Source organism: Ictalurus punctatus, chromosome 7 (assembly GCF_001660625.3).
Source record: "Ictalurus punctatus breed USDA103 chromosome 7, Coco_2.0, whole genome shotgun sequence".
NCBI lineage: Eukaryota > Metazoa > Chordata > Actinopteri > Siluriformes > Ictaluridae > Ictalurus > Ictalurus punctatus.
The window spans coordinates 11,818,854-11,844,865 of record NC_030422.2 but is presented as its reverse complement, the minus strand read 5'-3'; the positions used below and the strand labels follow the sequence as shown (position 1 = coordinate 11,844,865).

Genomic DNA, 26,012 nt, shown 5'->3' with positions numbered 1-26,012 from the left:
TCTGTTTTGAATTATGATAGTTAGTAAAACTTCCAATCTTCCTGCCAATCTGTGAATTGTTTGATGTATGAAGTACATGTGCCAGGTAGAGTACAACAGGAGTGTGTGTGTGTGAGGAAGTGAAGGTGAGCAGTGTGAAGTGTCTCAGGTTTATATCGCAGCATGACCACGAGCTGCCTTCTCTCTTCTCTCTTGATAAAAGTCGCCGGACAGAAATGAGGTGGTCGGCGGGACGGTATTTCTCTCAGCACATGAGCGTCAGGTCGCTTTTCCTGCAGCCCACGCTACAGCAGAGATCCAGCAATGCCGATTCCTCGCTCTTCCTGAACCTCAGCGTGTCCTCCGGCTCTGAGTCTGTGTCCAAAACACACCAATGAACACAGTTTTAGGGGTTAGGTAACTTTCTGAGGAGACACGCAAAACATTCCTGAGAAATAAAGATTCTGATGATTTTCTGATCAATCAGATGGTTACTGACCCTGTGTGAAGATCTCGTTCAGGCTCCTCCTCCATCTGGAGCCACCACACGTGTAGACGACAGCACGCAGGAACTCGCGGCCGCACAGCCTCATGGAAATTTGGGATGCTTCTGTCAGCGCCGTACAGACCAGCAGGGACGCCAGGACATATACCAATAGCAGGACCTTCATATCTGATAGAGCGTCTGTCGATAAAAAAGCAGGCTAATGGAGTAACAGAGCAACAGCGCTTCACTTTTATACTGGACGTGCCATGATTAACGCGCCGTTGACGCATTTGTCGGTTTTCCATGACTCTCCAAATGACATTGTTTTCCCCCCATGAATATAAAAGGAACACCTCCGGTGGAAGAGCAGCCTCTGCATTTTTTTTCTGCAAAACAGACCTGTTGAAAGAGCCATTTATTTCATTTTATAGCGACATGCGTGTAATGAGGCTGGTTTATAGCCGTGCGCTGGAAAAGTGGGTTATAATGACGCTATAAAGACACTCATGCGTAAACACGTACGATCGGCGATTGGTGTCGTTCGAACGTAATGGCGGCACTTACCTGAGCTCGATCAGGCCGCCGTCAACTAAAAGCATGATCGGTTCACGAGGCAGTTCGTTTTATGTCACAATATCATTTCACAAAACACAAAACACACAAGATTCCACATAAGAAAATTCTTTTCAAGAATAATAGTAATAATAATAATAATAATAATAAGCTAGTGGACATCCCATTAGCTTAAGAATCAGTGTTGATAGAATTGGTTACTTTTGTAATATTAAAGTGACAAAAGTCGTAAGCAGTATGTTTTTCCCCCCTAAACATATTGGTGAGTAAACTACAAAATGTGCAGTTATTGTTAGTAATTTTTGTATCTAAATGCCATATGAGTCTGGTTCCTCTCAAGGTTTCTTCCATATGTCATCTCAGGGAGTTTTCCCTTGTCAATGTCGCTTCTTGCTTAATTGCATTGATGTAATTATGACTGACTGAGCACCGATTGGCCGATCTAGTTTGTCCTTTCAGTATAAGGACGTATCAGCCAATCAGATGCCAGTATATTTTTAAAGTGGCCATGCTTTCAATAAGCGATAGGCTCAGAATGACAGCTGCTCATGTGTGTAAGACTGCGTAACAGTGCACAAACTGCAGTCATTAATTATCTCTCTCTTTCACACACACACACACACACACACACACACACACACACACTGCTAATTCTCACTTCACATTTCAAGACAGTGCCGCTGAAGCTGTTCATACATGAAAGCTCTGTTTCCAGGGAATGAGGAAGTGCGAGTGCGTCAGACTGTGTGGGTCGCGACAGTTTCACAATGTAGTAAAAGAGAAAACAAATTAGGAAGAAAGAACTTAGAAAGTTGTATCACGAGTCTGTGCGTCAGACACAAAGTTCCCCTAAAACTTTTTTTTTTGAAGAGTGTGCATTTTCCAGCAAACCAATCCAACAAAAATAATTTCTCCTTTACAGTACGAAACATTCCACCCCTGCACTACTGAGTTCTGAGTTCTGGAGTCTGATTGGCGCTGATTGGAGCACGGGTTTATATTAATGAACTCGTTCGAATAGAACGAGTAACAGCTAGTAACAGCTTGTTCACAGCTACGTGTAAGCTCCACATAAATGGATTAAAAGACATGTGTTCGCTGATACGCGAGGAGTATTCTTTACGGAAGGTGTATTCATTTTGTGGTTCTGTGAAGATTTATAAAAATAATAATGAGCAATGGGATTTTGTGGGCGGAGCTTGTGAATTGGAAGGTCGTGTACTAAAAAAGTGTATGTATTACAAATATATAGCTACGATTTTAATAGACATTCAGGAACACTATAAAATGTGTGAAAATATAAAGCTACAGCACCATTCATGAAACATATTTATTATTAAAGAAGCATGAGGTATGATTAGTCAATTTTTTTTTTCTAGATTAGGTAAGTAGGTGAGTTTGACATTAGAATGATATATTTTTTACTCCTTGAGCCCGCCCCGTACTGTTCACGAATCTCCGCCCCAATCCAAACACAAACAAGTATTCCGGCCCGGAAGTCAGCTTTCCAAACGGGCCATCACCTTCAAATTTCAATTTCCTGCGTTTAAACATTTGATGTTTTCTACGTTCTATTGTGAATAACATACGGGTTAATGAGATTTGCAAATCATTGCATTCTGTTTTCTAAAAAGCGTCCCAACTTTTTTTGAATTGGGGTTGTACTACATATCTTCCAGGATATTTGTACAAGTACAATTTTTTTTTTAATCGACTGTTGCGCCTTTAACAGGATCAAACAAAACATGATCTCTGTGTATTCCCATAAACCCCACCCATTCCTGAAATATTTCTGGTCAAAACACATTCCTAAGGTTGATCTCAACTGGTGAAAAGGCCATTCAAGAAGTACAGAAGAAGTTATGTAAAAAAAAAAAAAAAAAAAAAAAAGCAAAAATAAAAAAAACGTTAATAACAGCATTCTTTTCATTCAGAGGATTCCTCCAACACCTTAATGACGCAACATGTTCAGGCAAAGCTGCTGTACAGAACATCTACACTGCATATACATTTAAATAGTTGGCAGTATTTTTTAAACAATTTATATATATATATATATATATATATATATATATATATATATATATAGAGAGAGAGAGAGAGAGAGAGAGAGAGAGAGAGAGAGAGAGAGAGAGAGATAGATAGATAGATAGATAGATATAGGTATTTTAAAAATAATACTAATTATTAGCATTCTTATTATTGTTAATATTTCAAGAATGAACTGCAGCGGATGATATTAAAGTTCTTTATATTCTATATACACTCACTGCTAGTTCATTTGAAAATGAGATGACAGAGCTTAAAAATGATGTTTAAAGTAAGTAGCTAAAAGTATAGGCCTGTATTTACAGAAAAGATGAGATTTGAGTGAGATGTCTAAGAGACTTCTGTTGTGTCTTATCGTACTGTAGCTGCATTAGTGTACATTTGCTCTGGTGCACAACTGATGAGCTGATCAATAAACCTCTCTAAACAGTTGATGCAAAAACTGGTGGCTGTTTTCTGACCACAGTCATATATATGTGTGTGTGTGTGTGTGTGTGTGTGTGGTTTGCTGAACTTGTTTGACCTCTAGCGTGTGCATGTGTTCCCTTTAATCGTAACCTCTTGCCTTTAAGCTTTGCCTTACTGTGTTCCTCACAATGCGCTGAATCACACACAAAGTGTGACCTTAAATGTTCTCGAATTTGGTGAAACTGCGAGATGGAAATGAAAGGTGAACTGAAAGAGGAGCTTGACCTTCAGCACTATGATGAGCGTTCTGCTCCATGATCCGTGATCCAAATTTATTAGAGCTGAAAATCGATCGTAATTTCTATTGGAATTGTAAACGGCAGAATCGCTGGCATAAAAACAATAAGCAAGCGCACACATGACAAATTAAAAATTTTCCACTCAAACACGAGAAACTATCTAAATTCGTTCTAATAAATATTATTCTAACAAGGTTAGCTTTTTCTGTTTCACTGAGATATAAAGAGGAGGTTGCACACATGTGAACATTTCAACATTATTGATAACATTCAACTTTAATAGAAGCGTAGTGAGAGTGTTTGTGTGATCCAGTATAACTAACAATAGCGAGTAGTGTTAGCAAGAAGCTAGCCAGCTAACAAAACTCTAATTTCTGATGATTAGCTTCTCAAAACAGTTATTAGTACAGTCGGTGTTATAAATTTAACAGAGTACTGTGACGGTATATGAACTGATCTAAAGCTAATACTGCTCTAAACGCATTTAAAAGTAGAGGAGCGGATCTTTACTATACACGGTTCACTGAGTGAGCGGCCATGTTGGTTTGATGTCACTCAGTAAACAGGGAAGGAGCTGGTAGTTGAGAAGACTCGCCAAAAGTTGACGAGTGGAAATTTCAAGCCTAGGGGGGTGTTTTCAGTGGGTTTTACAGGTTGTACGTGTGGAATTATAAGTTGTGACCTAGCTGTGTTGTCAGAGTCGTGCCACTCTCTGTCGCACTAACCGTTTTTTGAATCCACTACAGATTATGAACTTCTCAAATCACCATGGAGATTGCTCACCATTGGAGATACAGAAGAAGCTACATTCTCAGACGAGCCAGTGTGGACTTGATTAAGTTTAAAAGTTGATCACACCTTATGTAATACAAGTGCCATTTTATGGCAAACAGCCTACTTCGTTATGCAGTCTGTTCAACATGTTGTCCGATACGCAAACATATCGAATTGAGAGCGTCGTATTGCTCGCACTGTATCGTTATGCCCCTAGCGAAATTCCTTTGCACCAGCCACCATGTTGCTCTTTGTATTTTTAGTTATTACTCGTTGTATTTAATATACGCCCATGTTAAAATGTGTGAGCGTAACAGAAACCATATCAGAGCCCAGAACTTATTAATATAGTCGCTTCAACGATCTCACAACCAAAACAGAGGCGAAAAATTTACTAAAATCCACCCACAATCACAATATGATCAATCATGCGTCTGTGGTGTTGTAACTGCAGAGCTACAAAGACCTGATATGTTGTGAATTTATTATTTTTTTTAAACGGCATAATAATTCACTTCACTACAGTGACGGTTACGCGCATTTCTCCCTTGAGGTACAACTGACGAATCTGCGACAGTAAAAAATCTCGATTGCGTAATGATCATGATTGCGCTGCCTGGAGGAACACATCACCGAGGAATAGAAGGAAGGGGGAGCTAAATCATATCTGGTGCGACACGTTTTAAATATTTAAGAGCAAAACTTTAAATAATATGCATGTATGGTTTAAAGTTTATATGGTTTAAACGGAATCTGACACGCAGCGATTAAAATGAAAAGATATTGAGATGAAAAGTAGAGTTATGGAGGACACCCCCGCGCGATGTAAGAGTGGTTCAGTCCAGTGGTGGAATTCCGAGAAGTGAGAGCTGAGCCTTCAGAGAAGTTCAGATTCCAGGAACTGCCGAGGGACTGATTTCTAAGAAAAACACACCAGGTGACTTAAACTCTGTTATCTGATAATAATAATAATAATAATGCCGGTTTTTACACGCGATTTAAAACATTATAATTTGTTTTCACTACTTTTATTTGAACCACGCTGGTATTTTTTTTATGTCTTTAAGCTGCTTGTAGTTTGTTTTTAAACCGACGCAAAGTTGTCTGTTGGCCCGAGTCTTCATTTCTGCTCGTGTTTTAGGAGAATATTAGTCTCTTAAAATCTTAAAAATTTATGATTTATGATCATACAGAGCAACAGTAATTCGTGCATGAGGTTTTATTTCACTTTTATGGAACATGAATTAGTAAAAGTCAGCTGTGGGAGTGAAGTAGTTTGGGGGCTGGGAAGAAACTGCTCTAATCTGCATTCTTATCCATGTGGGATTTATTTTTCTGTCATAAATAAATACAAACACACACACACACACACACACACACACACACACACGTCATTAAAAATAGCTTTCAGATGAGTTTGTATAGTTTGAGTATAATTATTAGAATTACAATGACGGTATGTTAAGTTGTAATTACGTCACAGGTCTGGATTGTGATTGGTCGTTGATTGTGAAGGTTGTTGATCCATTTCCTATAACAGCGATGCGCTGGTTCTGGTTCTGATACCTTATTGTTTCTATAGTAACAGCTCGTTCACAGGGACTTATGGAAGGAGTCTCCAGTGTCAGAAGTGAAGCTGAGCTTTAAAACTTGAGGTTTTCTGACGTCTTCAGGACAGAGGAGTTAACGTCAGTAGCTGCGTGAGGGAACGACTGTTTATAGCTGCCGTATAACATGAGTGACGATTTGTTTGACGTTAAATGTAGTCGCTTGTGGTGTAAGAGGAATAAAAGACTTTGGGGTGTTCCGTGATGATGATTTCATACCAATTCTTTTTTCCCCATGCCGGTCTCACGGTTCCGGGCTGGTGTTAGTGGACTGAACGTGTGTGTGTTTTCCCAAGCAGAGTGTTAGCATGAGCAGCACAGTGGACGGCTGCGTCCAGTTCATACGGCACGCAGGAGACGTGCTGTTCAACTTCAACCGCCTGCGCAGCCGGAACATCCTCACCGACGTCACAGTGAGGGTCGGGGGCCGAGAGTTTCACGCACACAAGACCGTCCTCATGGCCTGCAGGTCAGTCAGTAGTTAAATACGCAGTCATCGCTTTGGTGTTTTTCTGCACGTCGTAACTCTTCATCCTCCTCTTTATCCTTGTCTTTTCTCAGTGGCTTCTTCTACACCGTCTTCATCAACGCACACAAAACCGACCCCGTGGTGGTTAGCTTGGACGCTAAGGCTGACCCCGACGGCTTCGCCATCCTGCTGGAGTTCATGTACACTTCCTGCCTGACCCTAAAAGAGCGCTTCATCGTGGCCACGCTCAACACGGCCATTTACCTGCAGATGGAGCACATGGTGGAGACCTGCCAGCGTTTCATGGAGTCCAGGTAACTCGCTATTTATGGAGCTAGGTGACATGATGCCAAATTAAAGCAGCCAGTTGAAATGAGACCTTGACAATGGAAACGGTTTCTTCTTCTCACAGGGGTTTGAGCGTGAAGCAGCCGCGAGAGGAACCACTAGCTGGCTCCGCCCACTTACCTCAGGACATGACTGTTGACTTCCATGACGTCTCTCCTCCTACAACGCACTACGCAGTCAGCACTCCCCGCCTTCCTCCTCTACCTTTTCCGATGGGCTCCGTCTCAAACGCCAAGCTGCTTTCCTGGGAAATTCCGAAAGACTGCCAAGCCGTAACTCGCGGGCCGTGTTCCAACCCGGGAGGAAGTCGAGGCAAGCGTTCGAGTATGGACCCTGATGTCCGGAGTGCGAAGGTGGAGGAAGCTGAGGTAGAGAACTCTTCTCACGTGGTCACTCCTCGCAGCCCACTGAAGTCGGACTGCCAGCCGAATTCGCCGGCAGAGTCGAGCGGCTGCAGTCGAGAAGCCACGACTCCTCCAAAAGTGCGCAACTGGAAGAAGTACAAGTTCATCGTGCTCAACTCTGCTGAAGGAGATGAGAATCCGCTCCGGAATTCGAACCGGTACGGTAAAGATCCGCTAACCATTGTTTCCTAGCTAATGCAGCAGCTGCTCGGCGCCCTCTAGTGGCATATTGTGGTTTTTTTTATATTTTTTTTTTATCCTGTTTATGTTGCTTTTCATTGTCTGTTTTGTTTTTCCTACCAGTATATAGAATTATCAGTTAGCACATTAGCATTTTGTGTATTAGCCTTTGCCTTGTGTCTATAGAACCCTGGAGAAATGCAGCGAGACAGCGAGGAAGCAGACGCCTGTCTCCATGTCCACCCACGCCATGAGACATGAGAGCAAGGCCGAGACAAAGACCGGTTAGTGTTTTAACTTTGAATCGAGTTTTTAATTTAATAAGTTAGCAAATGATCTGTTCTGATGTAATGTTTTAAAGAATGCCCTCTGTTAGTGAAGGTGTGGCCTCTGTATTTTAACTTCAATGAAGAGGAGTGAATTCAGACTCGGAAGGGGCGTGGTCTCTGTGCTTTAGTCCCTGTGAAGGAAGCGTGGCTTCTGTACATATTAGTGCCAGTGAAGGAGACGTGGCTTCTGTACATGTTAGTCCCTGTGAAGGAGGTGTGGCTTCTGCACATATTAGTCCTTGTGAAGGAGGTGTGGCTTCTGCACATATTAGTCCTAGTGAAGAAAGCGTGGCTTCTGTACATATTAGTCCTAGTGAAGGAGGCATGGCCACCCATATCTCAAGCCTTTTTGGAGATTGGCTTCACTTTTAGGAGCTGTAAGGTGTTATAACCTGGTTATAGATGTCGTGTTGTGCTTTTCACACTCTGTTATAACTCTTAAAGCTCCAGTAAAGTCTCAGAGTAAAACATACAAACCGGTTTCCTGTGGTCCTCATGTTCATCTCCTCCTGCAGAGAGCACTGATCTGACCTGCGGTGAGTGGGACAAAATGGAGAACGACTCGGAGAACCATCAGTGTCTCCATGATGGCAAACTGTATGACTGTGATGTCCTCAGAACCTCCTTCACCTCCAACCACAACCTCACTAACCACAAATCTGTCTCTCCAGGTAAAGTCATCTCACATTGTTCTATAGAAACCAGACCAAGATCTAACATCATCAAAGAATCACATTTCTGTGTCTCGCCGTTAAGGCTTATTTTAATTAAAATAAAAATAAGCTTGTTACTAAATAAACAATTCTTAGCTAAATTAAATTAATTATTTAATTCTCAACTAGCTTGTTTTGAATAATAGTTTCCTTTTAATAATCTGTGAAATGATTGGCTGTGGGTTTTATCCCCGCCTCCACTGAAGATGGAGAATGTAATTATTAATTACTTGTCTATATTCTGATTTAATTTAGTTTTAAATAATCACTTGTTTAACGTAATAGCATTTTATCAATTCATTTGTTTTTTATGTAAAAGTATTTTAAGCTATGAATAAATAAATATTCTATATTCATTAAGTGAATACGTTATTACATAAATATACGTAAATTAAATCATCATAGAAATAAATAAAATGGATTAATTCACATTATAGCATGTTAAGTTATTAATAACTGCATTTTTTAAAAATCATTGTTTAGTGGCAGAACCCAAATAACTAAATGATTATTAATGAAATATTCCTTCCAGTTTTATTTATTTTTACACATTTTTTTAAAATCAGTTTATTTTAGCCAGTTAGAACTTTGTGCTTCTATCTATTTACTTGTTTAACAGGAAAATATCATTTAAATCAAGTTGAGTGAATAAACGATTGTGCCGGCAGGTGAGAAGCCATACCGCTGCGGTGTGTGTAGCGCTCAGTTCAACCGACCGGCCAACCTGAAGACTCACCTGCGCATCCACTCGGGCGAGAAACCGTACAAGTGCGAGACGTGTGGCTCCGCCTTCGTCCAGGTACGACCCCGCCGGAGCATGAACCTCACATGAACGTTTATAAAGTTCCAGCTTTCTGACCATGACTCGTTCCTAAATCTGTCAGGTGGCTCACCTGCGTGCTCACGTGCTGATCCACACCGGCGAGAAACCGTACTGCTGCTCCGTGTGTAACACACGCTTCCGCCATCTACAGACGCTCAAGAGTCACCTGCGCATCCACACCGGAGAAAAACCCTACCATGTAAGCGCAACGTCGCTCACCTTAATTTTAAATATGCTGCATTTATATCGTTAACGAGTTTACAATGAATATTAATGAGCATATGAGGAATATTAATGTGTACAAGTAATATTAACTAGCAGTGAATATTAACAAGGGTACAATGAATAATAACGAGCGTGCAGGTAATATTAATGAGCGAAGAATACTAACAAGTGTATAGTGAATATTAAGGTGTACAAGTAATATTAACAAGTGGACAGTGAATAAGTGTATAAGGAATATTTGTTTATAAAACATTTATAGATTGTAGTGTCACGGGGGGAGATTTAATTACCCACAGTAGTGTTTTGTCACAGATTTTTAGCTCGATTTTTACATTTCTTATAGCAGTTTGAACTACATATGCTCACTACATTAAGTGTTTGTAAGTTATACCCTAACCCCTACATAGTCTACCTGGCATTTGAGATTCAGCTACAAAACCAAGCCAGTTCATAAATTAATTAAATGTCTGACTTATGACTTTTTTTTTTTAACATTCATGTTATGTATATTTAATTTGTATTTACGTGAGACATAATTCAAAATAATTGTATGTGTTTGTTCTCTCCAGTGTGAGACGTGCGATCTACGTTTTAGGCACAAGAGTCAGCTCCGTCTGCACTTGAGACAGAAACACGGCGCTGTGACCAACATCAAGACCTCTAACCGCTGAAACACTGATGCAGCAATTTTTTTATCTCTCACACACACACACACACACACACACACACTCTAATTCAGTGGTACGTATACTGTGGGGTTTAAATGTCTTGAGTCTACTAATGACTCATCACAAAACTAACATCAGATTACAATTCACGATATCTGTATATAATGACTGTTGTGAAATACTCTGTTCTGATTGGTCAGTTGTGGTATCCAGGGGTGTGTTTATTTCTAAATCTGAGCCGTTCACTGTATATAAGAAATTTTGTTCATATCGGCTCCCTGTTGATTTAAACGCAAACGGTTCTTTAACACTGGAGTGCAGATAAGTGCTGACTTTAGCTAGTCAATTCTGTGCAAAAATAAAATATATACGCATATATAATATTTATAGAGCACTTATCAGTATTATGTGTTAGTTAACATGTTGGATAAATGGTTGGTAGTGCACTCAGACTCTTTATACAGTCGTATGTGTAAAGGTTCCGGATGTTTTATGTATTATATGACGTGTTTTTATGACGTTATAAAGTACACTTATTTTTGCACTTGTTGAATGTGGTACATACGAGGTACTAAAAATTTACATTAAAAAATCCCAAAAAAACTATTTATAGATGTTTTGTAGCTTTTCTGTACAGTATTTTGATATTTAAAAAAAAAAAAAAAAAAAAAAAGTGGAGATGGGTGTTGTAATAAAGTTTTTAAAATAAAAACTTTGGGTTGGATTTTATTTTAATCTCCTAAAAATATAATAATATGGTGATAAACACTCGCCACATGAAAATTAATTCATGTTTTTATAGTTTGTAGTTTTATCGTATTTTGGCTTATAATGTAAGAATGCATTAGGAGGAATATAATTTATTCCTCAAGCTGTTTGTAGTAATGCTGCTTTATAAAGGTATTAAAATCTATTCTATAATGTTAATGAGTGTTTTTAATGTGCACAAGAAACAGATTAAGTCGTTTACCTTTGCTTAGTTCACTTAGTTTATACAGATGTGTCATTCACGAAAGAGTCAACTCTTTGAATTGGCTCTTTCAGTTGAAAGTTGGGTTACACAATTCACGCAATTCTGAAGAGTTGTTAAAAAAATGGAGACAGGATATATTTCCATCTAGACTATATTTCTATGCATATTTACGGTTCATTAATTCATTAATGCCATTAATTACATAGAGAGATCCAAAACGCATCCAGTGAATCATCGGAGTCGTTTGTGACAGCGTAATGATTCAGAGTCAGTTCTACTAAGATGCGTAAAATGTGCGTTTGCATATCGGATTAAATCGACAGGAATCTAATTTAAATTATATACTTTTATGAAAGATAAGTGCAAGTAGGCTATAAAAATACAAATACAGCAAAGTGGAAAAGTTCTTATTTGTCTATTCATATATACAGTATATCTAGCTCCTATATGGCTTTTTTGTTGTTGTTATATTTATTTAAGTTGTGTTTGAGCTTATTACAAACACAATGCAAAGCCTCCTGTAATGCTCTTTTAATAATCACAAGGTAGAGACGGATTTTACGGACGAATTTAAGTGATCGATTTAACTGGCTGCTTTTAAAACAATAGCAATGAACCGTTTGGGAGTCGACTCCTTACTGGTGAATTGAGTCAAATAATCTGATTCACTGCAAATTATTAGATCAGGGGTTCTTAACTCCTGAGATTGAACATTCCTGATCCAAATGATTAGCTGATTATTATGATGATGATGATTATGATGATGAAACTCTTACAGAGCTGTCCCAGGTGTGTTCAGGGCCAATCACAAACCCGGAAATAAAGTGACTGATGTCATTTCTCATTAACTTTAACGTGGCTTTAGGGACTAAACTATAATAAAATGCTTTATATAATACATACAGTCATGGGAAAAAGTAAGTGCACCCTCCTTCAATTCTTGGTTTTTAGTTATCAGGGCCTAAATAACATTTGTGTGGTCCTCAACAATGTCTATAAAAATAAATAAATAAACACCAGATTTCAATATGTAACCAAAAAGTAAACCAACATTCAGAAACCTGGTGAGAAAAAATAAGTACACCCTATAAATGAGTAACACGTAGCACCACCTTTAGCAACAATAACCTGAAATAAATGATTTTCGTGATAAATTTTCCATAGTTGATAGTAATAATAACTGTTATAAATATGTGTATTTATATACGTATGACCACCATTAAAACACCAAATTTTATTAAACTAAGAGGACTAAACGTACTAATAGTACATAATACCATTCCAGTGGAAATGTGCTTTAACTCTGATGTGCTTTAGACTTTACTGCTCTACAGGAATATTGTTCCTCTCAGTAATATTCCTTATTAGACAGGAACGCACACACGCACATACACACACAATCCCTCTTAAACAAACAAAAAATATGTGTAAATTTGTAAAAAAGTAAACGTGAATAAATTACTCATAGAGTCGTCGACATTAAGGAAAGTCCTTCAGGGCAAAGTCAGCAGGATCATCCTTCTCTGTCGAAGACTGACTTCACATCGGCAAAGACCTGCACAGCAGATCAAGAAAGACAGCAAATCAGAAAGCTTCTGGATCTGCAGAAATATCCATGAAGGAAAATAGCAACCTATTAGTGCAATCTCAATCATCAACATGATTATTATTATTATTCGTTTAAGCTCCACCCCTACTGCAGTCTCACCTCATTGAGGGAGCGTGAGGCATCGACAGTGCGCACTTTTCCCTGCTTCTCGTAACGCTCTATGATCGGCCGCATGAACCGCAGGTACGTCTGGATCCTGCAGACGAAAAGTCAGCTCATCCGGTCAAATACAGTACATGCACACATAAACGGATAAACATATACATGTAACACAATGTTTAAAATGTAAAAAGGATCACAACCCATCCTAGTGGCGGCCATACAGCATGCTAGACGCTGCAAAAAAATTAAAAATAAACACGTGGTGTAGCATTAGATGTATATTTTCAACTACTTATTGAAGAAATCTGCTGAAGAAGCGTGTCACTTGGACAGAAGGTTCAGTAATCTGATACGGCAGACAAGAATGTGTAAATGCTGACAGCGTATGAGATTTTATAGAAAAGTCGCACTCAAAAACATCTTTCTAAAAAAAAAAAGAAGTACAATTAGGGGATTTCATTATTTGACCATTTTGTAATCTAGTGTATTTCCTTTCATTTTTACCTCTGCTTTGTGCTTTTTACGCATATGATTAATATGTGAACCCGTGATATTTTTAGACTGGATTGTTGTACTGTGCACATTTCAAACCGTTAACCCCTCCAGATGAGATGGAGAGTGAGGCGTTTGTGACGATAGAAATCTTTGCGAAAGAGTGGATTAAAATGGACAGGAACTCTCTCAAAACGCAGAAGTTCTTACCTGACAGGATGCATAACCAAGTATTTCTTTTATGTATTTTTTTCTGGGAAGCTTTTATTAATATATTATTACCTTTTCTCCAAGCTCTCTTTGTTGTCATCATCCCTTCCACTAGTCCTCCCTCTTTCTAGGCACCTGTTGATGCAAACCTGCATCCAAGACCCACAATAATAATAACGATCAGTCACTAAATACTCACGTTACACCATAGTATAAAAAAGTCTAATAAGAGTAAGAGAAAATGACTCACTTCGTTACTACAGTCCAAAAAAAGGACAAATTTGACATCTGCTTTGCCATCCATGACCTTCATCCAGCCTTGCAGGTTATCCTCGTTTGGAGGGAAGCCGTCGATAAGGAAGTGAAACTTGTTCTCACCGGTCTTCATGGTCTCCTCCATTGCCTAGAGATGGCAGAAAACGGGTTGTTCAATCTACAACACTTCGTCCTGTAAGAGCTTTTCAAAACAGATTCATTTTCCATCCATATTGAGGTCTATCAAGATTACAGCGCTAGTCTGTTTCTACACATCTATGGAGTTAGGAGAGCAGAACCAGGAACCAGTACGTAGAACTGATTCCGTTTCAACACCAAAAGAAATAACTTCATAAACTTTCAAGTTTACATGAGCAGTACTGATTTCAAATGATTATATGATGGCTTGGATGTGAAGCAGACTGTGTTTACAGACTGACACACTGTAAGTGCTGATTAGCTCTTGGTTTGTGTCAGAAACTCTCAAACTACACACCTTTCTCAGTAAGGTGATGGTGATCTCCACAGGGGCGAACTCTCCCCGTTTAAAGCAGCTGTCGATGATCTGGCTGAACTCAGAGTCTGTTCGGCTGCGCTCTTTTCTCAACAGATCACCAGCAGACAGGTGTGTGTAGCTGTAGTGCTGAGAGAGACGGACACGGAGCGCTATGAAGCAAGGGTATTTTGCGTCTCCATTTAAAGTTTCCATTTAGTGAATCACAATTTTTACATAGAGAACATTTTTGATCAAACTGCTTGATTCCTGTCCACCAGGAGGAGCACTTAATGGACAAGCAACTCATCACTGGTAGGTAGAAATCTAGCTAGGTGTACAGCCAAGGGGTCATCAACTCTCAGACTGAGATCTGGATGTGGAGTGAATCGAGTACTTGAAACAACACCGTAGCAGAACCAACAAATTGGGGGGGGGTTTAGAAAATTCTAATTTTCTAAACATGAACCAGCGCAGCTTCTGTAGCAGATCCTTTGTTGCGGTTTATCCAATCACGCATTTATGTCAATAAATTTTCAGACCAGAAACTAGCTACAGCACTAGAGATGGTCAGAAATGTGACTGTTTTTAACATATTTTGATAGATTATTTCATTCTATTTACACTATTTACACTATGAACATACACTATTGAATACAGCACAAGCACAAAACACACTCCATTATCTTTTTTTCCAGATACACTCTTTAAATGTGCATGTTTTCTTAGACTGAAGGTTGAAAAGTGGTTGATTTAAAAATAAATAAATAAATAAAAATGTTAAATAAACGTTTAAGAGTTAAATGGCCACCACAATCATATAATCATCCAGTTGCATGATGTTTTATAAGATGTTCTTTGTGATGAATAATGCATGCTGTAAAAAACATTATTTCACCTCTTGGTAGTGAGCTCATACAGGGAATGTAACGTTAATGCGCGCGCGAGACGCCCTCAGCTCGGTGCAACACAGTTTACGCGCGAGCTTTGTTTCTATTTAATTTTTAAAAAAAATAAAAATAAATAAATAAATAAATAAGTCTTTCCGTGTTTTACCTCAGCAATTTTGGAGCATTGGGTTCCTTTTCCGGCTCCGGGTCCACCCAGGGCGAACACAACCTGCGGATTCATGGCGAGAGAAGAATAATTCCTGTGATCTTTCTGATGTCTCGAGTATGTTTTACTTTCGGTTTCTATTCACGTGAACGCAAACTGACTAACATGGCCTTATCGGTTAACATGCTGATTTGTTAGACCTTCCTACTATATATATAGGGCACCTACATTAGTCTATTGCACTGCACAAAGTATTGGCACCCCTCTACCCATCGGCATAACCTTTTATACTGCTTGGTGGGGGTGCCAATACTTTGCAGCAAATTGACTAACCTAAAGCATCACTGAGCAGATGCGTGTGTGTTGTTGCTGGTGTTGTAAACAATGTGCACGTGATTACACACTTCCTGTTGCATAGTGTAAAACAGTGTAAATAATAATAATAAAAAACACACAACACAATTTCTTGACGTAGGAGACATCTTTTAATTTCATTTTTATATTACTGTATGATCTTGTGACTTTGCAGGGTTCAAAGGATTTTGAACAATGATGGGTTTTCAATATATTTTGTTTAATATACTGTTGCAACGGTACAACAATACAATACGGTGACCGTATAATACAGCCCGACTTAAAATTAAATTAAGAACAATTTTAAATGTACTTTTCATATATGATGTAATTTAGCCACTGTCAGTTCTTGGCCCCCTGTGATCGCTTATCAGGCCGTTTTCCATAGTTAATAATAACAACAACAACAACAATAATAATAATAATAATAATAATAATAATAATAATAATAATAAGAGAAGAAGAACAACAACATAACGATATGACGCACATTAATATCCATATGGCCACAGATAAAATGCCAAATCCAATTGAACTAAAAGTACTAAGACTACTATAAGTACTAAATACCATTCCTATGGAAAATGTCCTTTAATTGGACTCTATTGCTCTACTTTTATCATTGTTCTACAGGTTATTATTGTTCCTCTTGGGCATTATTAAGCAGAAATCGTCATAGAATGTCGCCCTTTCACACACACATACATTCGGTCTTAAACAAAAATACACTTAAACGAATAAAAAGTTAAATGTGTAAATAAATGAAGTGTAGCATCGCTGACATCACTGAACTTAATTCAGGGTGGAATCAGCAAGTTCAACCTTCTCTGTCGAAAACCGCCTTCACGTCGGCGAAAACCTGCACAAAAGACGGCAAATCAGAAAGCTTCCAGATCTGCAGTATTATCTGTGTCATGAAATTATATTACTGTGTCCTTAATTATTATTATTTAACTCCACCCACTGCAGTCTCACCTCGCAGACGGCACGTGAGGCGTCAATAGTGCGCACTTTTCCCTGCTTCTCGTACCGCTCGATGATTGGCCGTGTGGACTGTAGGTACGTCTGGATCCTGCAGACGAAAAGCGAGCTCATCTGGTCAAATACAACACACACACACACACTGTATAGACACATACATGGAAACAAAACACAGTGAAGTTTTGAAAAGGAGACTATAAGATTAAATGCTGGAGGGAAACGATATGCTAATACAGAAAAGGTCATCAAAGCTATGAAGGATGGATAGCGGGATAGTGAGCTGGGTCCGTGTTCGCAGGACCTACTGTACAGAAGGTAGGTGCACTGGAAACTTTGGACCTTTGGGAATGTCGGATCTTATTAACATAGGGCCCTAGGACCATGCCTGAGAACATCAAAAATGTTAAGAACCCTAAAAACTGAATATTAGACCTTTGAGAATGTAGGACCATGTTAAGTATAAGAATTAGGGGGGGCGCTGTTGAGTGGGCAATGGAGTAGGTCGGGTTTAGTTTGAGCTCCCGTCGAACTTCTGTTTTTTTTTTTAAATTAATAACTGTTTTTCATAGTTAAATGCAAGCAAACCCTGTTTCTTACATATTTTCTTAAGTGAAATGTACATATATTTGCGTGAAGATGGCGGCAAATTTGCGGAAATATAAATTCACAGAGTCAACCAAATCTAGGCCCAGCACCGCCTCGTCCGCGAGTTCTGCTGCCTCTCCGGGCTCGTTTTTTTTTGGATATTAATCAAACACCTGGAATGTCTTTCTTGACGATTTGGGAGTCGCTGAAGGCATGTTTACGAGGTCAGGTCATCTCATACTGTGCTAAGTAGAGGAGAATGAGCACTGCCCGACTTAAAGAACTGGCAGAATAGATTCTTGGGCTGGATAGGGCACTTAGCCAACTACCTTCTGCAGATTCTATGAAGAGGCATTTGTCCCTGCAGACAGAGTTTGACCTTTTATCGAAGAAACAGGCTGAGTATCTTATCTCCAAATCACGATACGGGTTTTATGAGCATGGGGAAAAGGCTGGACAGATTCTCGCTCACCAGCTAAGACAGAGAACTGCTAATCTGACCATCTCTGAAATATATGACGAGCAGGGTTCAAAATGTACAGATAGTCATAAAATTAACTTCAGTTTTCAAGCTTCGTATAAGTCACTATACAGCTCCGGCCCATCTGTAGACCCTTCTGTATTGCAAGACTTTGCATGTTCCGTCCTTAGATCCAGGGGAGGCTGCAGGGTTGGAGGAGGACCTCTCGGTTGGGGAGATAGCATCAGCGATTGGCTCTATGCAAAGCGGCAAGTCCCCGGGACCGGATGGTTATCCAACCGATTTCTATAAAAAGTTTTCAAGGCAACTCTCCCCTTTGTTATTGTCGGTTTTCAAGGAGTCGTTCTCCTTGAGAGCCCTGCCATCTACTATGCGTGAAGCAGTTATCTCCTTACTCCTTAAGAAAGACAAGAGCCCTCTTGAGTGCAGCTCTTATCTTCCAATTTCTTTACTAAATACCGATGTTAAAATCCTTGCTAAAACTTTGGCACCTCGCTTGGAGGGGGTTCTTCCATCCATTATATCGCTGGACCAAACAGGTTTAATTAGGAATCGTTACTCTTTTTTCAACATCAGACGCCTTTTCAATATCCTCTATAGCCCCTCTCCACCTGGTACCACAGAAGTAGTGCTTTCACTTGACGCTGAAAAGGCATTTGACCGGATGGAGTGGGGCTATCTTTTCAGCGCGCTGGAGAGGTTTGGGTTTGGTCCCAGGTTCATATAATGGGTCAAAGTTCTATATATGTCTCCAAGGACTGCTATTCATACTAATGATAATTTTTACACCTACTTCGAGCTTCATTGGGGTACAAGACAGGGATGTCCTCTGTCGCCACTGCTATTTGCCATTGTAATGGAGCCACTTGCTGTGGCGCTAAGACAGAATACTGACATTAGGGGGATCTGGCGTGCATGGATAGAGCATAAAAGTTTCTTTGTACGCAGACAACATGCTATTGTTCATTTTACAGCCCCTTGAGTGTCTCCCTAAACTAATGGTCCTACTCTAGGCTTTTGGCAGAATATCGGGCTATAAGGTCAGTATTCAAAAAAGTGAACTGATGCCTGTTGGAGAGGGGGCAGGCCGGGTACGCCTAGACTCATTCCCTTTCAAAATTAGTCTAAAGAAATTCAAGTATCTCGGGGTGTGGGTAACACATAGTTATAAAGTTCTATACCTAGCTAATTATCAGCCCCTGTTATCTAATCTGAAGTAAGATATTGAGCGGTGGGACACCCTGTCTCTCTCCCTGGGGGGCAGAATCAATACTATAAAGATGAATGTGCTGCCTAAATTTTTATATGTTTTCTAGTGTTTCTTACAAAATCCTTCTTTTCAAAACTGAACAATCAGATATTAGCCTTTATCTGGAACAAAAAGCCACCTTGGATCAAAAGGCATATATTGCAGAGACCTTGAGCGAAGGGAGGGATGGCGCTCCCAAACTTCATGTACTACTGGGCAGTTAATATAAGATCGCTGTTGTACTGGATGGGGGAGAGTGCGGCAGCCCCTGGATAGACAATTATGGAAGGGCCGTCCATTGCGTTCACCTCCCCGGCAGCCCTACTGTGTGCTAAATTACCATTCGCACAACCTCTGTCTAGCTTTACCTCTAATCCAGTTGTTGTACACTCAATCAAAATTTGGAATCAATTTAGAAGATCTTTCTCTCTTGGGGACTTGTCACTCACAGAGCCAATTGCAAATAATCATCTGTTTATCCCATCTTTGTTGGATAAGACTTTCATTACTTGGTCTAGAAAGGGGGCTGTCTTACTGTCTGATCTCTATGTTGATGGTGTTTTTGTCTTATTCGAGCAGCTAATGCAGAAATATGACATTCCCAGATCACATTTTTATAAATATTTGCAGCTTAGGAGCTTTGTGGCCTTAAATTCAGATACCTTCCCATTGTGCCCTTCCAATTTGTTGTTGGATGCAATTTTTAAATGTAAACTGGCCAAGAAGCAGACAATAAGGGTTATCTATGACCTACTCGGCATGTATGATTTGTCGTCCCTAGATCTTATTAAGAATAAATGGGAGACGGACTTAGGCGAATCAATTTCTGATAATGATTGGCGCAAAGTAATCCAGGGGATTTTCTCCTCCTCCGTATGTCTCAGACATGCAGTTGTCCAATTTAAAATTGTTCACCGTCTGCATTGGTCCAAAGCTAGACTCTCGAAGATTAATTCTGGCATAGATCCCACATGTGATCGATGCAGACAGGCTCCAGCCACTCTGTTGCATATGTTCTGGACATGTCCAAAGCTGTATACATTCTGGCAGTCTGTATTTGAGACTTTCACTAAGATATTGGGAAGAGTAGTACAGCCGTCCCTTCTCATTGCGATGTTTTGGGTGACCCCAGAGAATACTCCTTTTAGATGGCGTGAGATCAGCATGATGTCCTTCTGCACTCTCCTGGCCAGGAGATTAATATTGTTTAGATGGAAGGATCCTGCTCCACCAGTGTATAGTCATTGGGTCAGGGAAGTCATGTGTCATCTTAAGTTGGAAAAGATTAGATACACTGTCAGGGAAATTTTACAGAATCTGGCAACCTTTTCTGTTCTTTGTCAGAGACATGGATGCTGATAGTATTGTTTCGTGATCATTATCTATAATTTTATTTCTTTTGCTCTCTTCCTTTCTATGGTGGTCTGGCTTTATAATATGTAATATGTATGTTCTATGTCTGGCACTGGGTGGGGGGTTTGTTCTATTTGTTTGGTTGGTGTTGTATGTTTAATTAAAAAAAATGCTAATAAAGAAACCTTGATCAAAGTATAAGACTTAGCACAGTGTGCCCAAAAATGTTGAGCCGATGTGTAAATAGGACCATTGAGAACACAGGGCCTTTGAGAATAAAAGCCCATTGGGGACATAGAACCTGTGAGAATGCAGAGTCTTTGAGAATGTAGGACCTTTGAGAATGTAGGACCTTTAGGGACACAGTACCTTTGAGAATATAATTAACACTATTTATATCCTACTAATTAATATAATTAGTAGGATATAATTAACACAGACCTTTGGGAATGTAAGACTTTGGGAACTTAGGATATTGTTAACATGGGGCTTTAGTACCCTCGTCCCTGATAACCTTGTAGGAAGTAGGACCTGTGGGAATGTAGCGCCTGGGAACCTTGGCTTTTTGGGAACATAGTACATAGTACCTCAACACCGGGATTGAGAATGTAGGAATGTGGAACATCAGCTTGTTGAGCACTTTGTTGATGGTGATGTTACCTTTTCTCCAAGCTCTCTTTGTTGTCATCTGTCCTGCCGCTGCTCTTCCCTCTTTCCAAACACCTTTCGATACAAACCTGCAACCAGGACCCAAAATAATGCTGATCAGGCTCTAAATCCTCAAGTCGCACAAGACTTCTTTAATTAGATCTTTATAATGACCTGTCCATGGGTGTGTCCCTCAGCAACTACAAAAACCCACCGGAAGACCAGAGAATGACTTACATCATTACTGCAGTCAAAAAATAGGACGAATTTGACATCTGCTTTGCCATCCATGACCTTCACCCAGCCTTGTAGGTTATCCTCGTTTCGCGGGAAGCCATCGATAAGGAAGCGGAACTTGTTTTCATCTTTCTGCATGGTCTCCTCCATGGCCTAGATGAGACAGAAATGAGAAAGATAACAGTTTTATCATGCGACAAACAATTTGAAGACTTACAGCTGTTTTGAGGAAACGGGGTGACTTTGGTTACGTGGTGATTTAAAAAGACTTTTAAATAGGACATATTGAATATAAGCTATTTTTGAATTGCGTTGTTGTTGTGGCACATCTTTGACTTATTATTCACTATAAAATAGGGTTGCTTTTGTTTTTGGTTAATTAATTCTCTAGTTTGTTTGTGTGCAGTTTAGCGTTTACATTCTATTACATAATACTAAGACAATTTTTTCCTCTCTTTTGATGTTAATAAGACATGTACAAAAAAAACTAACTGGGAAACCCTCTTCCTCTGTCCTGAAGATGTCGGAAAATTGCGTTCACAGTGGAGACTCATTCCATAAATATTAAACCAATTACACAAATGTCACCATATCGTTTATGTGGAGCGCCAGCTGTACAAGTCCCTGCGAACGAGCCGTTACTATAGACACAATAAAGTTATTAGAACGAGCACGTTCATCCTAAATAAACCTGCACTACTGCCAGAGCTGTTGTTATAGACAATTAAATCAACAAAGCTGTGATATAATGTACTACCATTATAGTATAAGTATGCGATAATAAAATCGCAAACAGAAATTATTATTGTGTTAGAGCAAATTCAATATATTTGGTGGAAAAGAAAAAAAAAGACAAAAAAACAAAAGACAACAATAACTGGCCACCATCCCGTCCAATCAGTTACTTGTTACTAGGGAGTTTCTGCTCATTGGTGGGTGTTCATGCAGAAGCTCTCTATGATTGGTCCAAATCCCCGATGCCACACGTAATGCATAACTCATTTTGCTAATCTGAAATACAGTTTCAGAGACGAAACACTGTGTCAACACTGATGTGTCTGCTGAAGATCAAAGTGCACAAATAAAGTCATAAAGTGAATTACAGAAGGAGGGCGAAGGACAGAGCGAGCTCATATGAGACAAAACATCACACACACTGAGGTAAATATTTGGTTTGTGTCGTATCTGTGTAAAATAACTCTCCAAAACAGAAATCTTTCATGTCGCTCGACCCGACGGTTGCAGACACTAAACCAAAATAAAGGTGACCTTCCTAAAGAAGCTTTCAATGTCAAATTCTTTGGATTTAAAGAAAAAAATAGGATGCTTAAAAACTGTGAGAGAAAATGAGAGAAATCTTTATCTCCCTCCAGAATGGTTGGAATTTTTTCAAATAAAAATGATTTCGTTAAAATGAATTTGTTAAAAATGATCCAAATTCAAATAGTTCTGCTTTGAGACAATGTCCATTGTAAAAAAGTGCTATACAAATAAAATTGAAATAAAATAATTACTTCTTTTGCTAGTTTTAAATGTATGTACAGTGATGTAATAAATTCAGATGATTGGATTTAATTAAACACTTTCATACAAGAAGATATTTACTATTCCCCATTCCAACTATTTTATTATGCTAACATGTTTGTTTATTTTATTTTATGAATAATTGATATTAGTTATATTTAGGCACCCTTTAGACTCAATCTACAGCATTTCAGTAATTAAATAAAGTTATTTATGTATTCTCCATAGTAGTCCACCAAGGTCATGCTTTTCTTTTTTTTGTACGTATATCCATCCATCTTCTATACCAGTTATCCTCTTCAGGGTCATGGGGCAGGGTGCCAATCCATCGCAGGGCACACTCAGATACACATTCATAAACTACAGACTCTTTGGACATGCCAATCAGCCTACCATGCATGTCTTTGGACTGGGGGAGGAAACCGGAGTACCTGGAGGAAACCGGGGCACGGGAAGAACATGCACACACAGGGCCAAGGTGGGAATCGACCCTGGAGGTGTGAGGCGAACGTGCTAAGTATATACCGTGTTTGGAATTAGAGAACGGAAATTATTTTGCATACCAAGAACCCGTATGCAAAAGTAGCTCCGTTGCAGCGACCTACATCGGACAGTCTGGATCCGAGGAACCTGAGATTCAGGGAGCTTAGTAACTTCACAACAACGCACAATAAACATGGGTCGATGCGGCATTTTAACACGGTCCATACTTTGTGTTTAGAAGCGCTGTTGTTGGCCAACTAAAATTCTTTAGAAAACAAACATTCATGAGAACTATTTTTGACAGTAAATTACTTATTTATAGTGATGCACAAAAAAAATCATACTCAATATCAAATCTCAGTCAATTTCAATTTAAGAAAAGCATTAATTATGCAAGAATGAATGATTTTCTATTCAAATTCTATTGTACATTCTTTTGTTCCATTCTATTCTATTGTTCTATTGTAATTCTATTGTACTTTTAAAAAGCCTGTGTTCAACAATGGGGTAATAAAATAATTGACAAGAAAATATTTTTTTATTCTAAATTCATTTTCATTTTGTTTAAATAATTTAGCCATCAAATAGTTTAAGCAGATCAGAAGTTAGCCTAAGATACAAAACTTCCTGTGTATCTTCTGTCTTTTGCTTGTTCATTTTGTTTTTAAATTGGTTTCAACCTCACCGCACCAGTTCTTCCATTTCCAGACCAATCTGATTTTCCGGAATTGTTCAAAAGGCTTGTTGCATCAACGTGACCTACTGACCTTCTTCAGTAAGTTGATGGTGATCTCCACGGGGACGATCTTTCCCTCCTTGATGTAGTTGTCGATGAGCTGTCCGACCTTGGAGCCCGTACGGCTGCGCTCCTCTCTCAGCAGGTCTCCAGCAGACAGATGGGTATAGCTGTAGTTCTGGTACAAACACACAGGGGGCACAATGAGAAACGATTACACACGTAGCTTACGGTTAACCGTTACACCCACATAGCTCTAATGCATTATGCTTTCTATAGTAATCAGTCCCTCCAGGATCCGCTAATTTGCGATCGCAGAAATTACCGCAAAATCATGGAAACTCCGCAATATTCTGAGAGGCTCGTGATTTTTCAACGCATCGTATTCAGCCAAAACCCTTTTCGATTCACGCACGTCAAACATGAGTACAGCTAAAAGGTCTTGTTTATGAACAAACATCACTGCGAAAGATTGTGCAGAACTATTGCGATAGTAATTTCTCCAAATTCAAGTAGTTTTCTGCAAAAATTATTTTTTTAAAAGCACAAAAAACTCAGAAGTTGCATCGCAAATTTTTAAAAAAACAAAAGGCAGCAAATCAAGCATTTTTGCCCGCAACAATCACAAAAAAAATCCTGTGCGGACTGAATCATAGCTGCTATAACATAAGCACATAAGTGAGAACAGGAACTAACTTGTTTTGGGAAAGTTAAATGTAAAAGGGATAAAAAGTACGATGGGTTCTTCTTTAAGCAAGACAAAATTTAAACTGTTGGCAAATCGCTGTAGTATAAGAGGAATAAAACAATTCTGGGGCATGCTGCTTCAGGAAAAGAATCCACTTTAGGGTGGTACCAGTAACAGATGAGTAGCAACATGCATGGAGCCACCGATCAATTTTACTTTTCAGCCATATCACACAACAGATCAAACGTGACAGAGTAAAGATGCTTAAGCTTCTTAGGGGAAATGAGAAGAGAGTAACAGGAGTTTTGGCAAGTAACAGGATCTAATGGAGGCGGAGTATGTCTGAACCCGCTGTCACACCACCACCTTGGATAAATAGGCCTTTATAAAACTGTCTGTTTACTTTACAGGGTTTAAAAAAAAAAAAAAAAAACAAACACACACACACACACACACACACACACACACACACACACACACACACACACACACACACGGCCTTGCACTGCCACATACACAATGTGGAACAGATTGGACAGAATATATCCTGTCTAATACAGTATAGTAATTGAAAGGTCCTAGAGGACAGGGTGAATTGTGGACGTGATTAAGATTTGATGGTGAATTTGGGAGCAGACCTAGGTAACCCGGAAATAAGCCGGATGGAAAGAAAACTGGATAGCAAACGGCTTCCCATGACCCTTATAGGGCACTTGGTAGGGTATAAAAAGATAATGAATGTTTACATCGGTATGTAGGGAGTAGGAAGACATTTTGGGGCCAGTAGAGAGAGAGAGAGAGAGAGAGAGAGAGAGAGAGAGAGAGAGAGAGAGAGAGAGAGAGAGAGGTGGTATCCAGCCCTGCAGTCCTTGTACATCACCTTTTCCGGGTTTGCATTATTATCTTATATTATTCTAGCACAAGACCGGTTATGTCCGATGTGGCGCGAGATCTACCTACCTCGACGATTTTGGCGCACTGGGTTCCTTTTCCGGCTCCGGGTCCGCCCAGGACGAACACAACCTGCGGATTCATGGCGAGAAAAATCCTCGGAGCTTTCTTACACAGTCTGCTGAGCGGTCCAACGATCATAAACCCCGCAGGAAAAAAAAAACCGTCGAAAGGTCGCCGATGAATGAGCGGAATGGGCCGGCGAGTAGGAAGTGGC

The 26,012-nt window shown here is 39.5% G+C and overlaps 4 protein-coding genes across 7 annotated transcripts; 1 reads left to right on the top strand and 3 right to left on the bottom strand.

Moving 5' to 3' along the window:
• Positions 1–244: 244 nt before the first annotated feature.
• insl5b (insulin-like 5b) lies at positions 245–650 on the bottom strand. Its single transcript, XM_017472693.3, has 2 exons — positions 479–650; positions 245–354 (listed from the first exon to the last, which is right to left on the bottom strand). Exons 1-2 carry the CDS (start codon positions 648–650, stop codon positions 245–247), a joined length of 282 nt encoding a protein of 93 aa, XP_017328182.1.
• Positions 651–5,196: 4,546 nt separating this feature from the next.
• On the top strand, positions 5,197–12,098 carry bcl6ab (BCL6A transcription repressor b). Of its 2 annotated transcripts, none has more exons than XM_017472681.3 (9): positions 5,197–5,506; positions 6,473–6,645; positions 6,738–6,959; positions 7,058–7,555; positions 7,764–7,861; positions 8,422–8,577; positions 9,288–9,418; positions 9,504–9,641; positions 10,237–12,098. In XM_017472681.3, exons 2-9 carry the CDS (start codon positions 6,485–6,487, stop codon positions 10,336–10,338), a joined length of 1,506 nt encoding a protein of 501 aa, XP_017328170.1. In that variant the 5' UTR covers positions 5,197–5,506; positions 6,473–6,484; the 3' UTR covers positions 10,339–12,098. The 2 variants fall into 2 exon arrangements, with proteins under 2 accessions (XP_017328170.1, XP_017328169.1); XM_017472680.3 differs by having other exon boundaries at positions 5,198–5,506; positions 6,476–6,645.
• Positions 9,520–15,903, bottom strand: LOC108268039 (UMP-CMP kinase). 3 transcript variants are annotated; one of them, XM_017472684.3, is made up of 7 exons: positions 15,526–15,873; positions 14,473–14,619; positions 13,972–14,124; positions 13,794–13,870; positions 13,017–13,113; positions 12,771–12,909; positions 9,520–9,608 (listed from the first exon to the last, which is right to left on the bottom strand). In XM_017472684.3, exons 1-6 carry the CDS (start codon positions 15,598–15,600, stop codon positions 12,802–12,804), a joined length of 657 nt encoding a protein of 218 aa, XP_017328173.1. In that variant the 5' UTR covers positions 15,601–15,873; the 3' UTR covers positions 9,520–9,608; positions 12,771–12,801. The 3 variants fall into 3 exon arrangements, with proteins under 3 accessions (XP_017328173.1, XP_017328175.1, XP_017328177.1); XM_017472686.3 differs by having other exon boundaries at positions 12,771–12,863; positions 15,526–15,814; XM_017472688.3 differs by lacking the exon at positions 14,473–14,619 and having other exon boundaries at positions 15,526–15,903.
• Positions 15,904–15,987: 84 nt separating this feature from the next.
• cmpk (cytidylate kinase) lies at positions 15,988–25,939 on the bottom strand. Its single transcript, XM_017471932.3, has 6 exons — positions 25,805–25,939; positions 24,188–24,334; positions 21,414–21,566; positions 21,189–21,265; positions 16,855–16,951; positions 15,988–16,738 (listed from the first exon to the last, which is right to left on the bottom strand). The coding sequence occupies exons 1-6, from the start codon at positions 25,934–25,936 to the stop codon at positions 16,697–16,699; spliced, it is 648 nt and encodes a 215-aa protein (XP_017327421.1). The 5' UTR covers positions 25,937–25,939; the 3' UTR covers positions 15,988–16,696.
• Between the last annotated feature and the right edge of the window lie 73 nt (positions 25,940–26,012).

Bases quoted from the DNA above. Each gene is read 5' to 3' on its own strand.
- insl5b (XM_017472693.3), bottom strand. From the start codon at position 650: ATGAAGGTCCTGCTATTGGTATATGTCCTGGCGTCCCTGCTGGTCTGT. The intron at 355-478 runs GTCAGTAACCAT...TTTTGGACACAG, and splicing joins GAACGAGATCTTCACACAGG to ACTCAGAGCCGGAGGACACG.
- bcl6ab (XM_017472681.3), top strand. From the start codon at position 6,485: ATGAGCAGCACAGTGGACGGCTGCGTCCAGTTCATACGGCACGCAGGA. The intron at 7,556-7,763 runs GTACGGTAAAGA...TTGTGTCTATAG, and splicing joins CCGCTCCGGAATTCGAACCG to AACCCTGGAGAAATGCAGCG. The intron at 8,578-9,287 runs GTAAAGTCATCT...TTGTGCCGGCAG, and splicing joins CCACAAATCTGTCTCTCCAG to GTGAGAAGCCATACCGCTGC.
- LOC108268039 (XM_017472684.3), bottom strand. From the start codon at position 15,600: ATGAATCCGCAGGTTGTGTTCGCCCTGGGTGGACCCGGAGCCGGAAAA. The intron at 14,125-14,472 runs GTGTGTAGTTTG...TGCCATCTCTAG, and splicing joins CCATCACCTTACTGAGAAAG to GCAATGGAGGAGACCATGAA. The intron at 12,910-13,016 runs GTGAGACTGCAG...ATATTTCTGCAG, and splicing joins CCTCACGCTCCCTCAATGAG to ATCCAGAAGCTTTCTGATTT.
- cmpk (XM_017471932.3), bottom strand. From the start codon at position 25,936: ATGATCGTTGGACCGCTCAGCAGACTGTGTAAGAAAGCTCCGAGGATT. The intron at 24,335-25,804 runs GTAGGTAGATCT...TGTTTGTACCAG, and splicing joins AGTGCGCCAAAATCGTCGAG to AACTACAGCTATACCCATCT. The intron at 21,567-24,187 runs GTCAGTAGGTCA...TGTCTCATCTAG, and splicing joins CCATCAACTTACTGAAGAAG to GCCATGGAGGAGACCATGCA.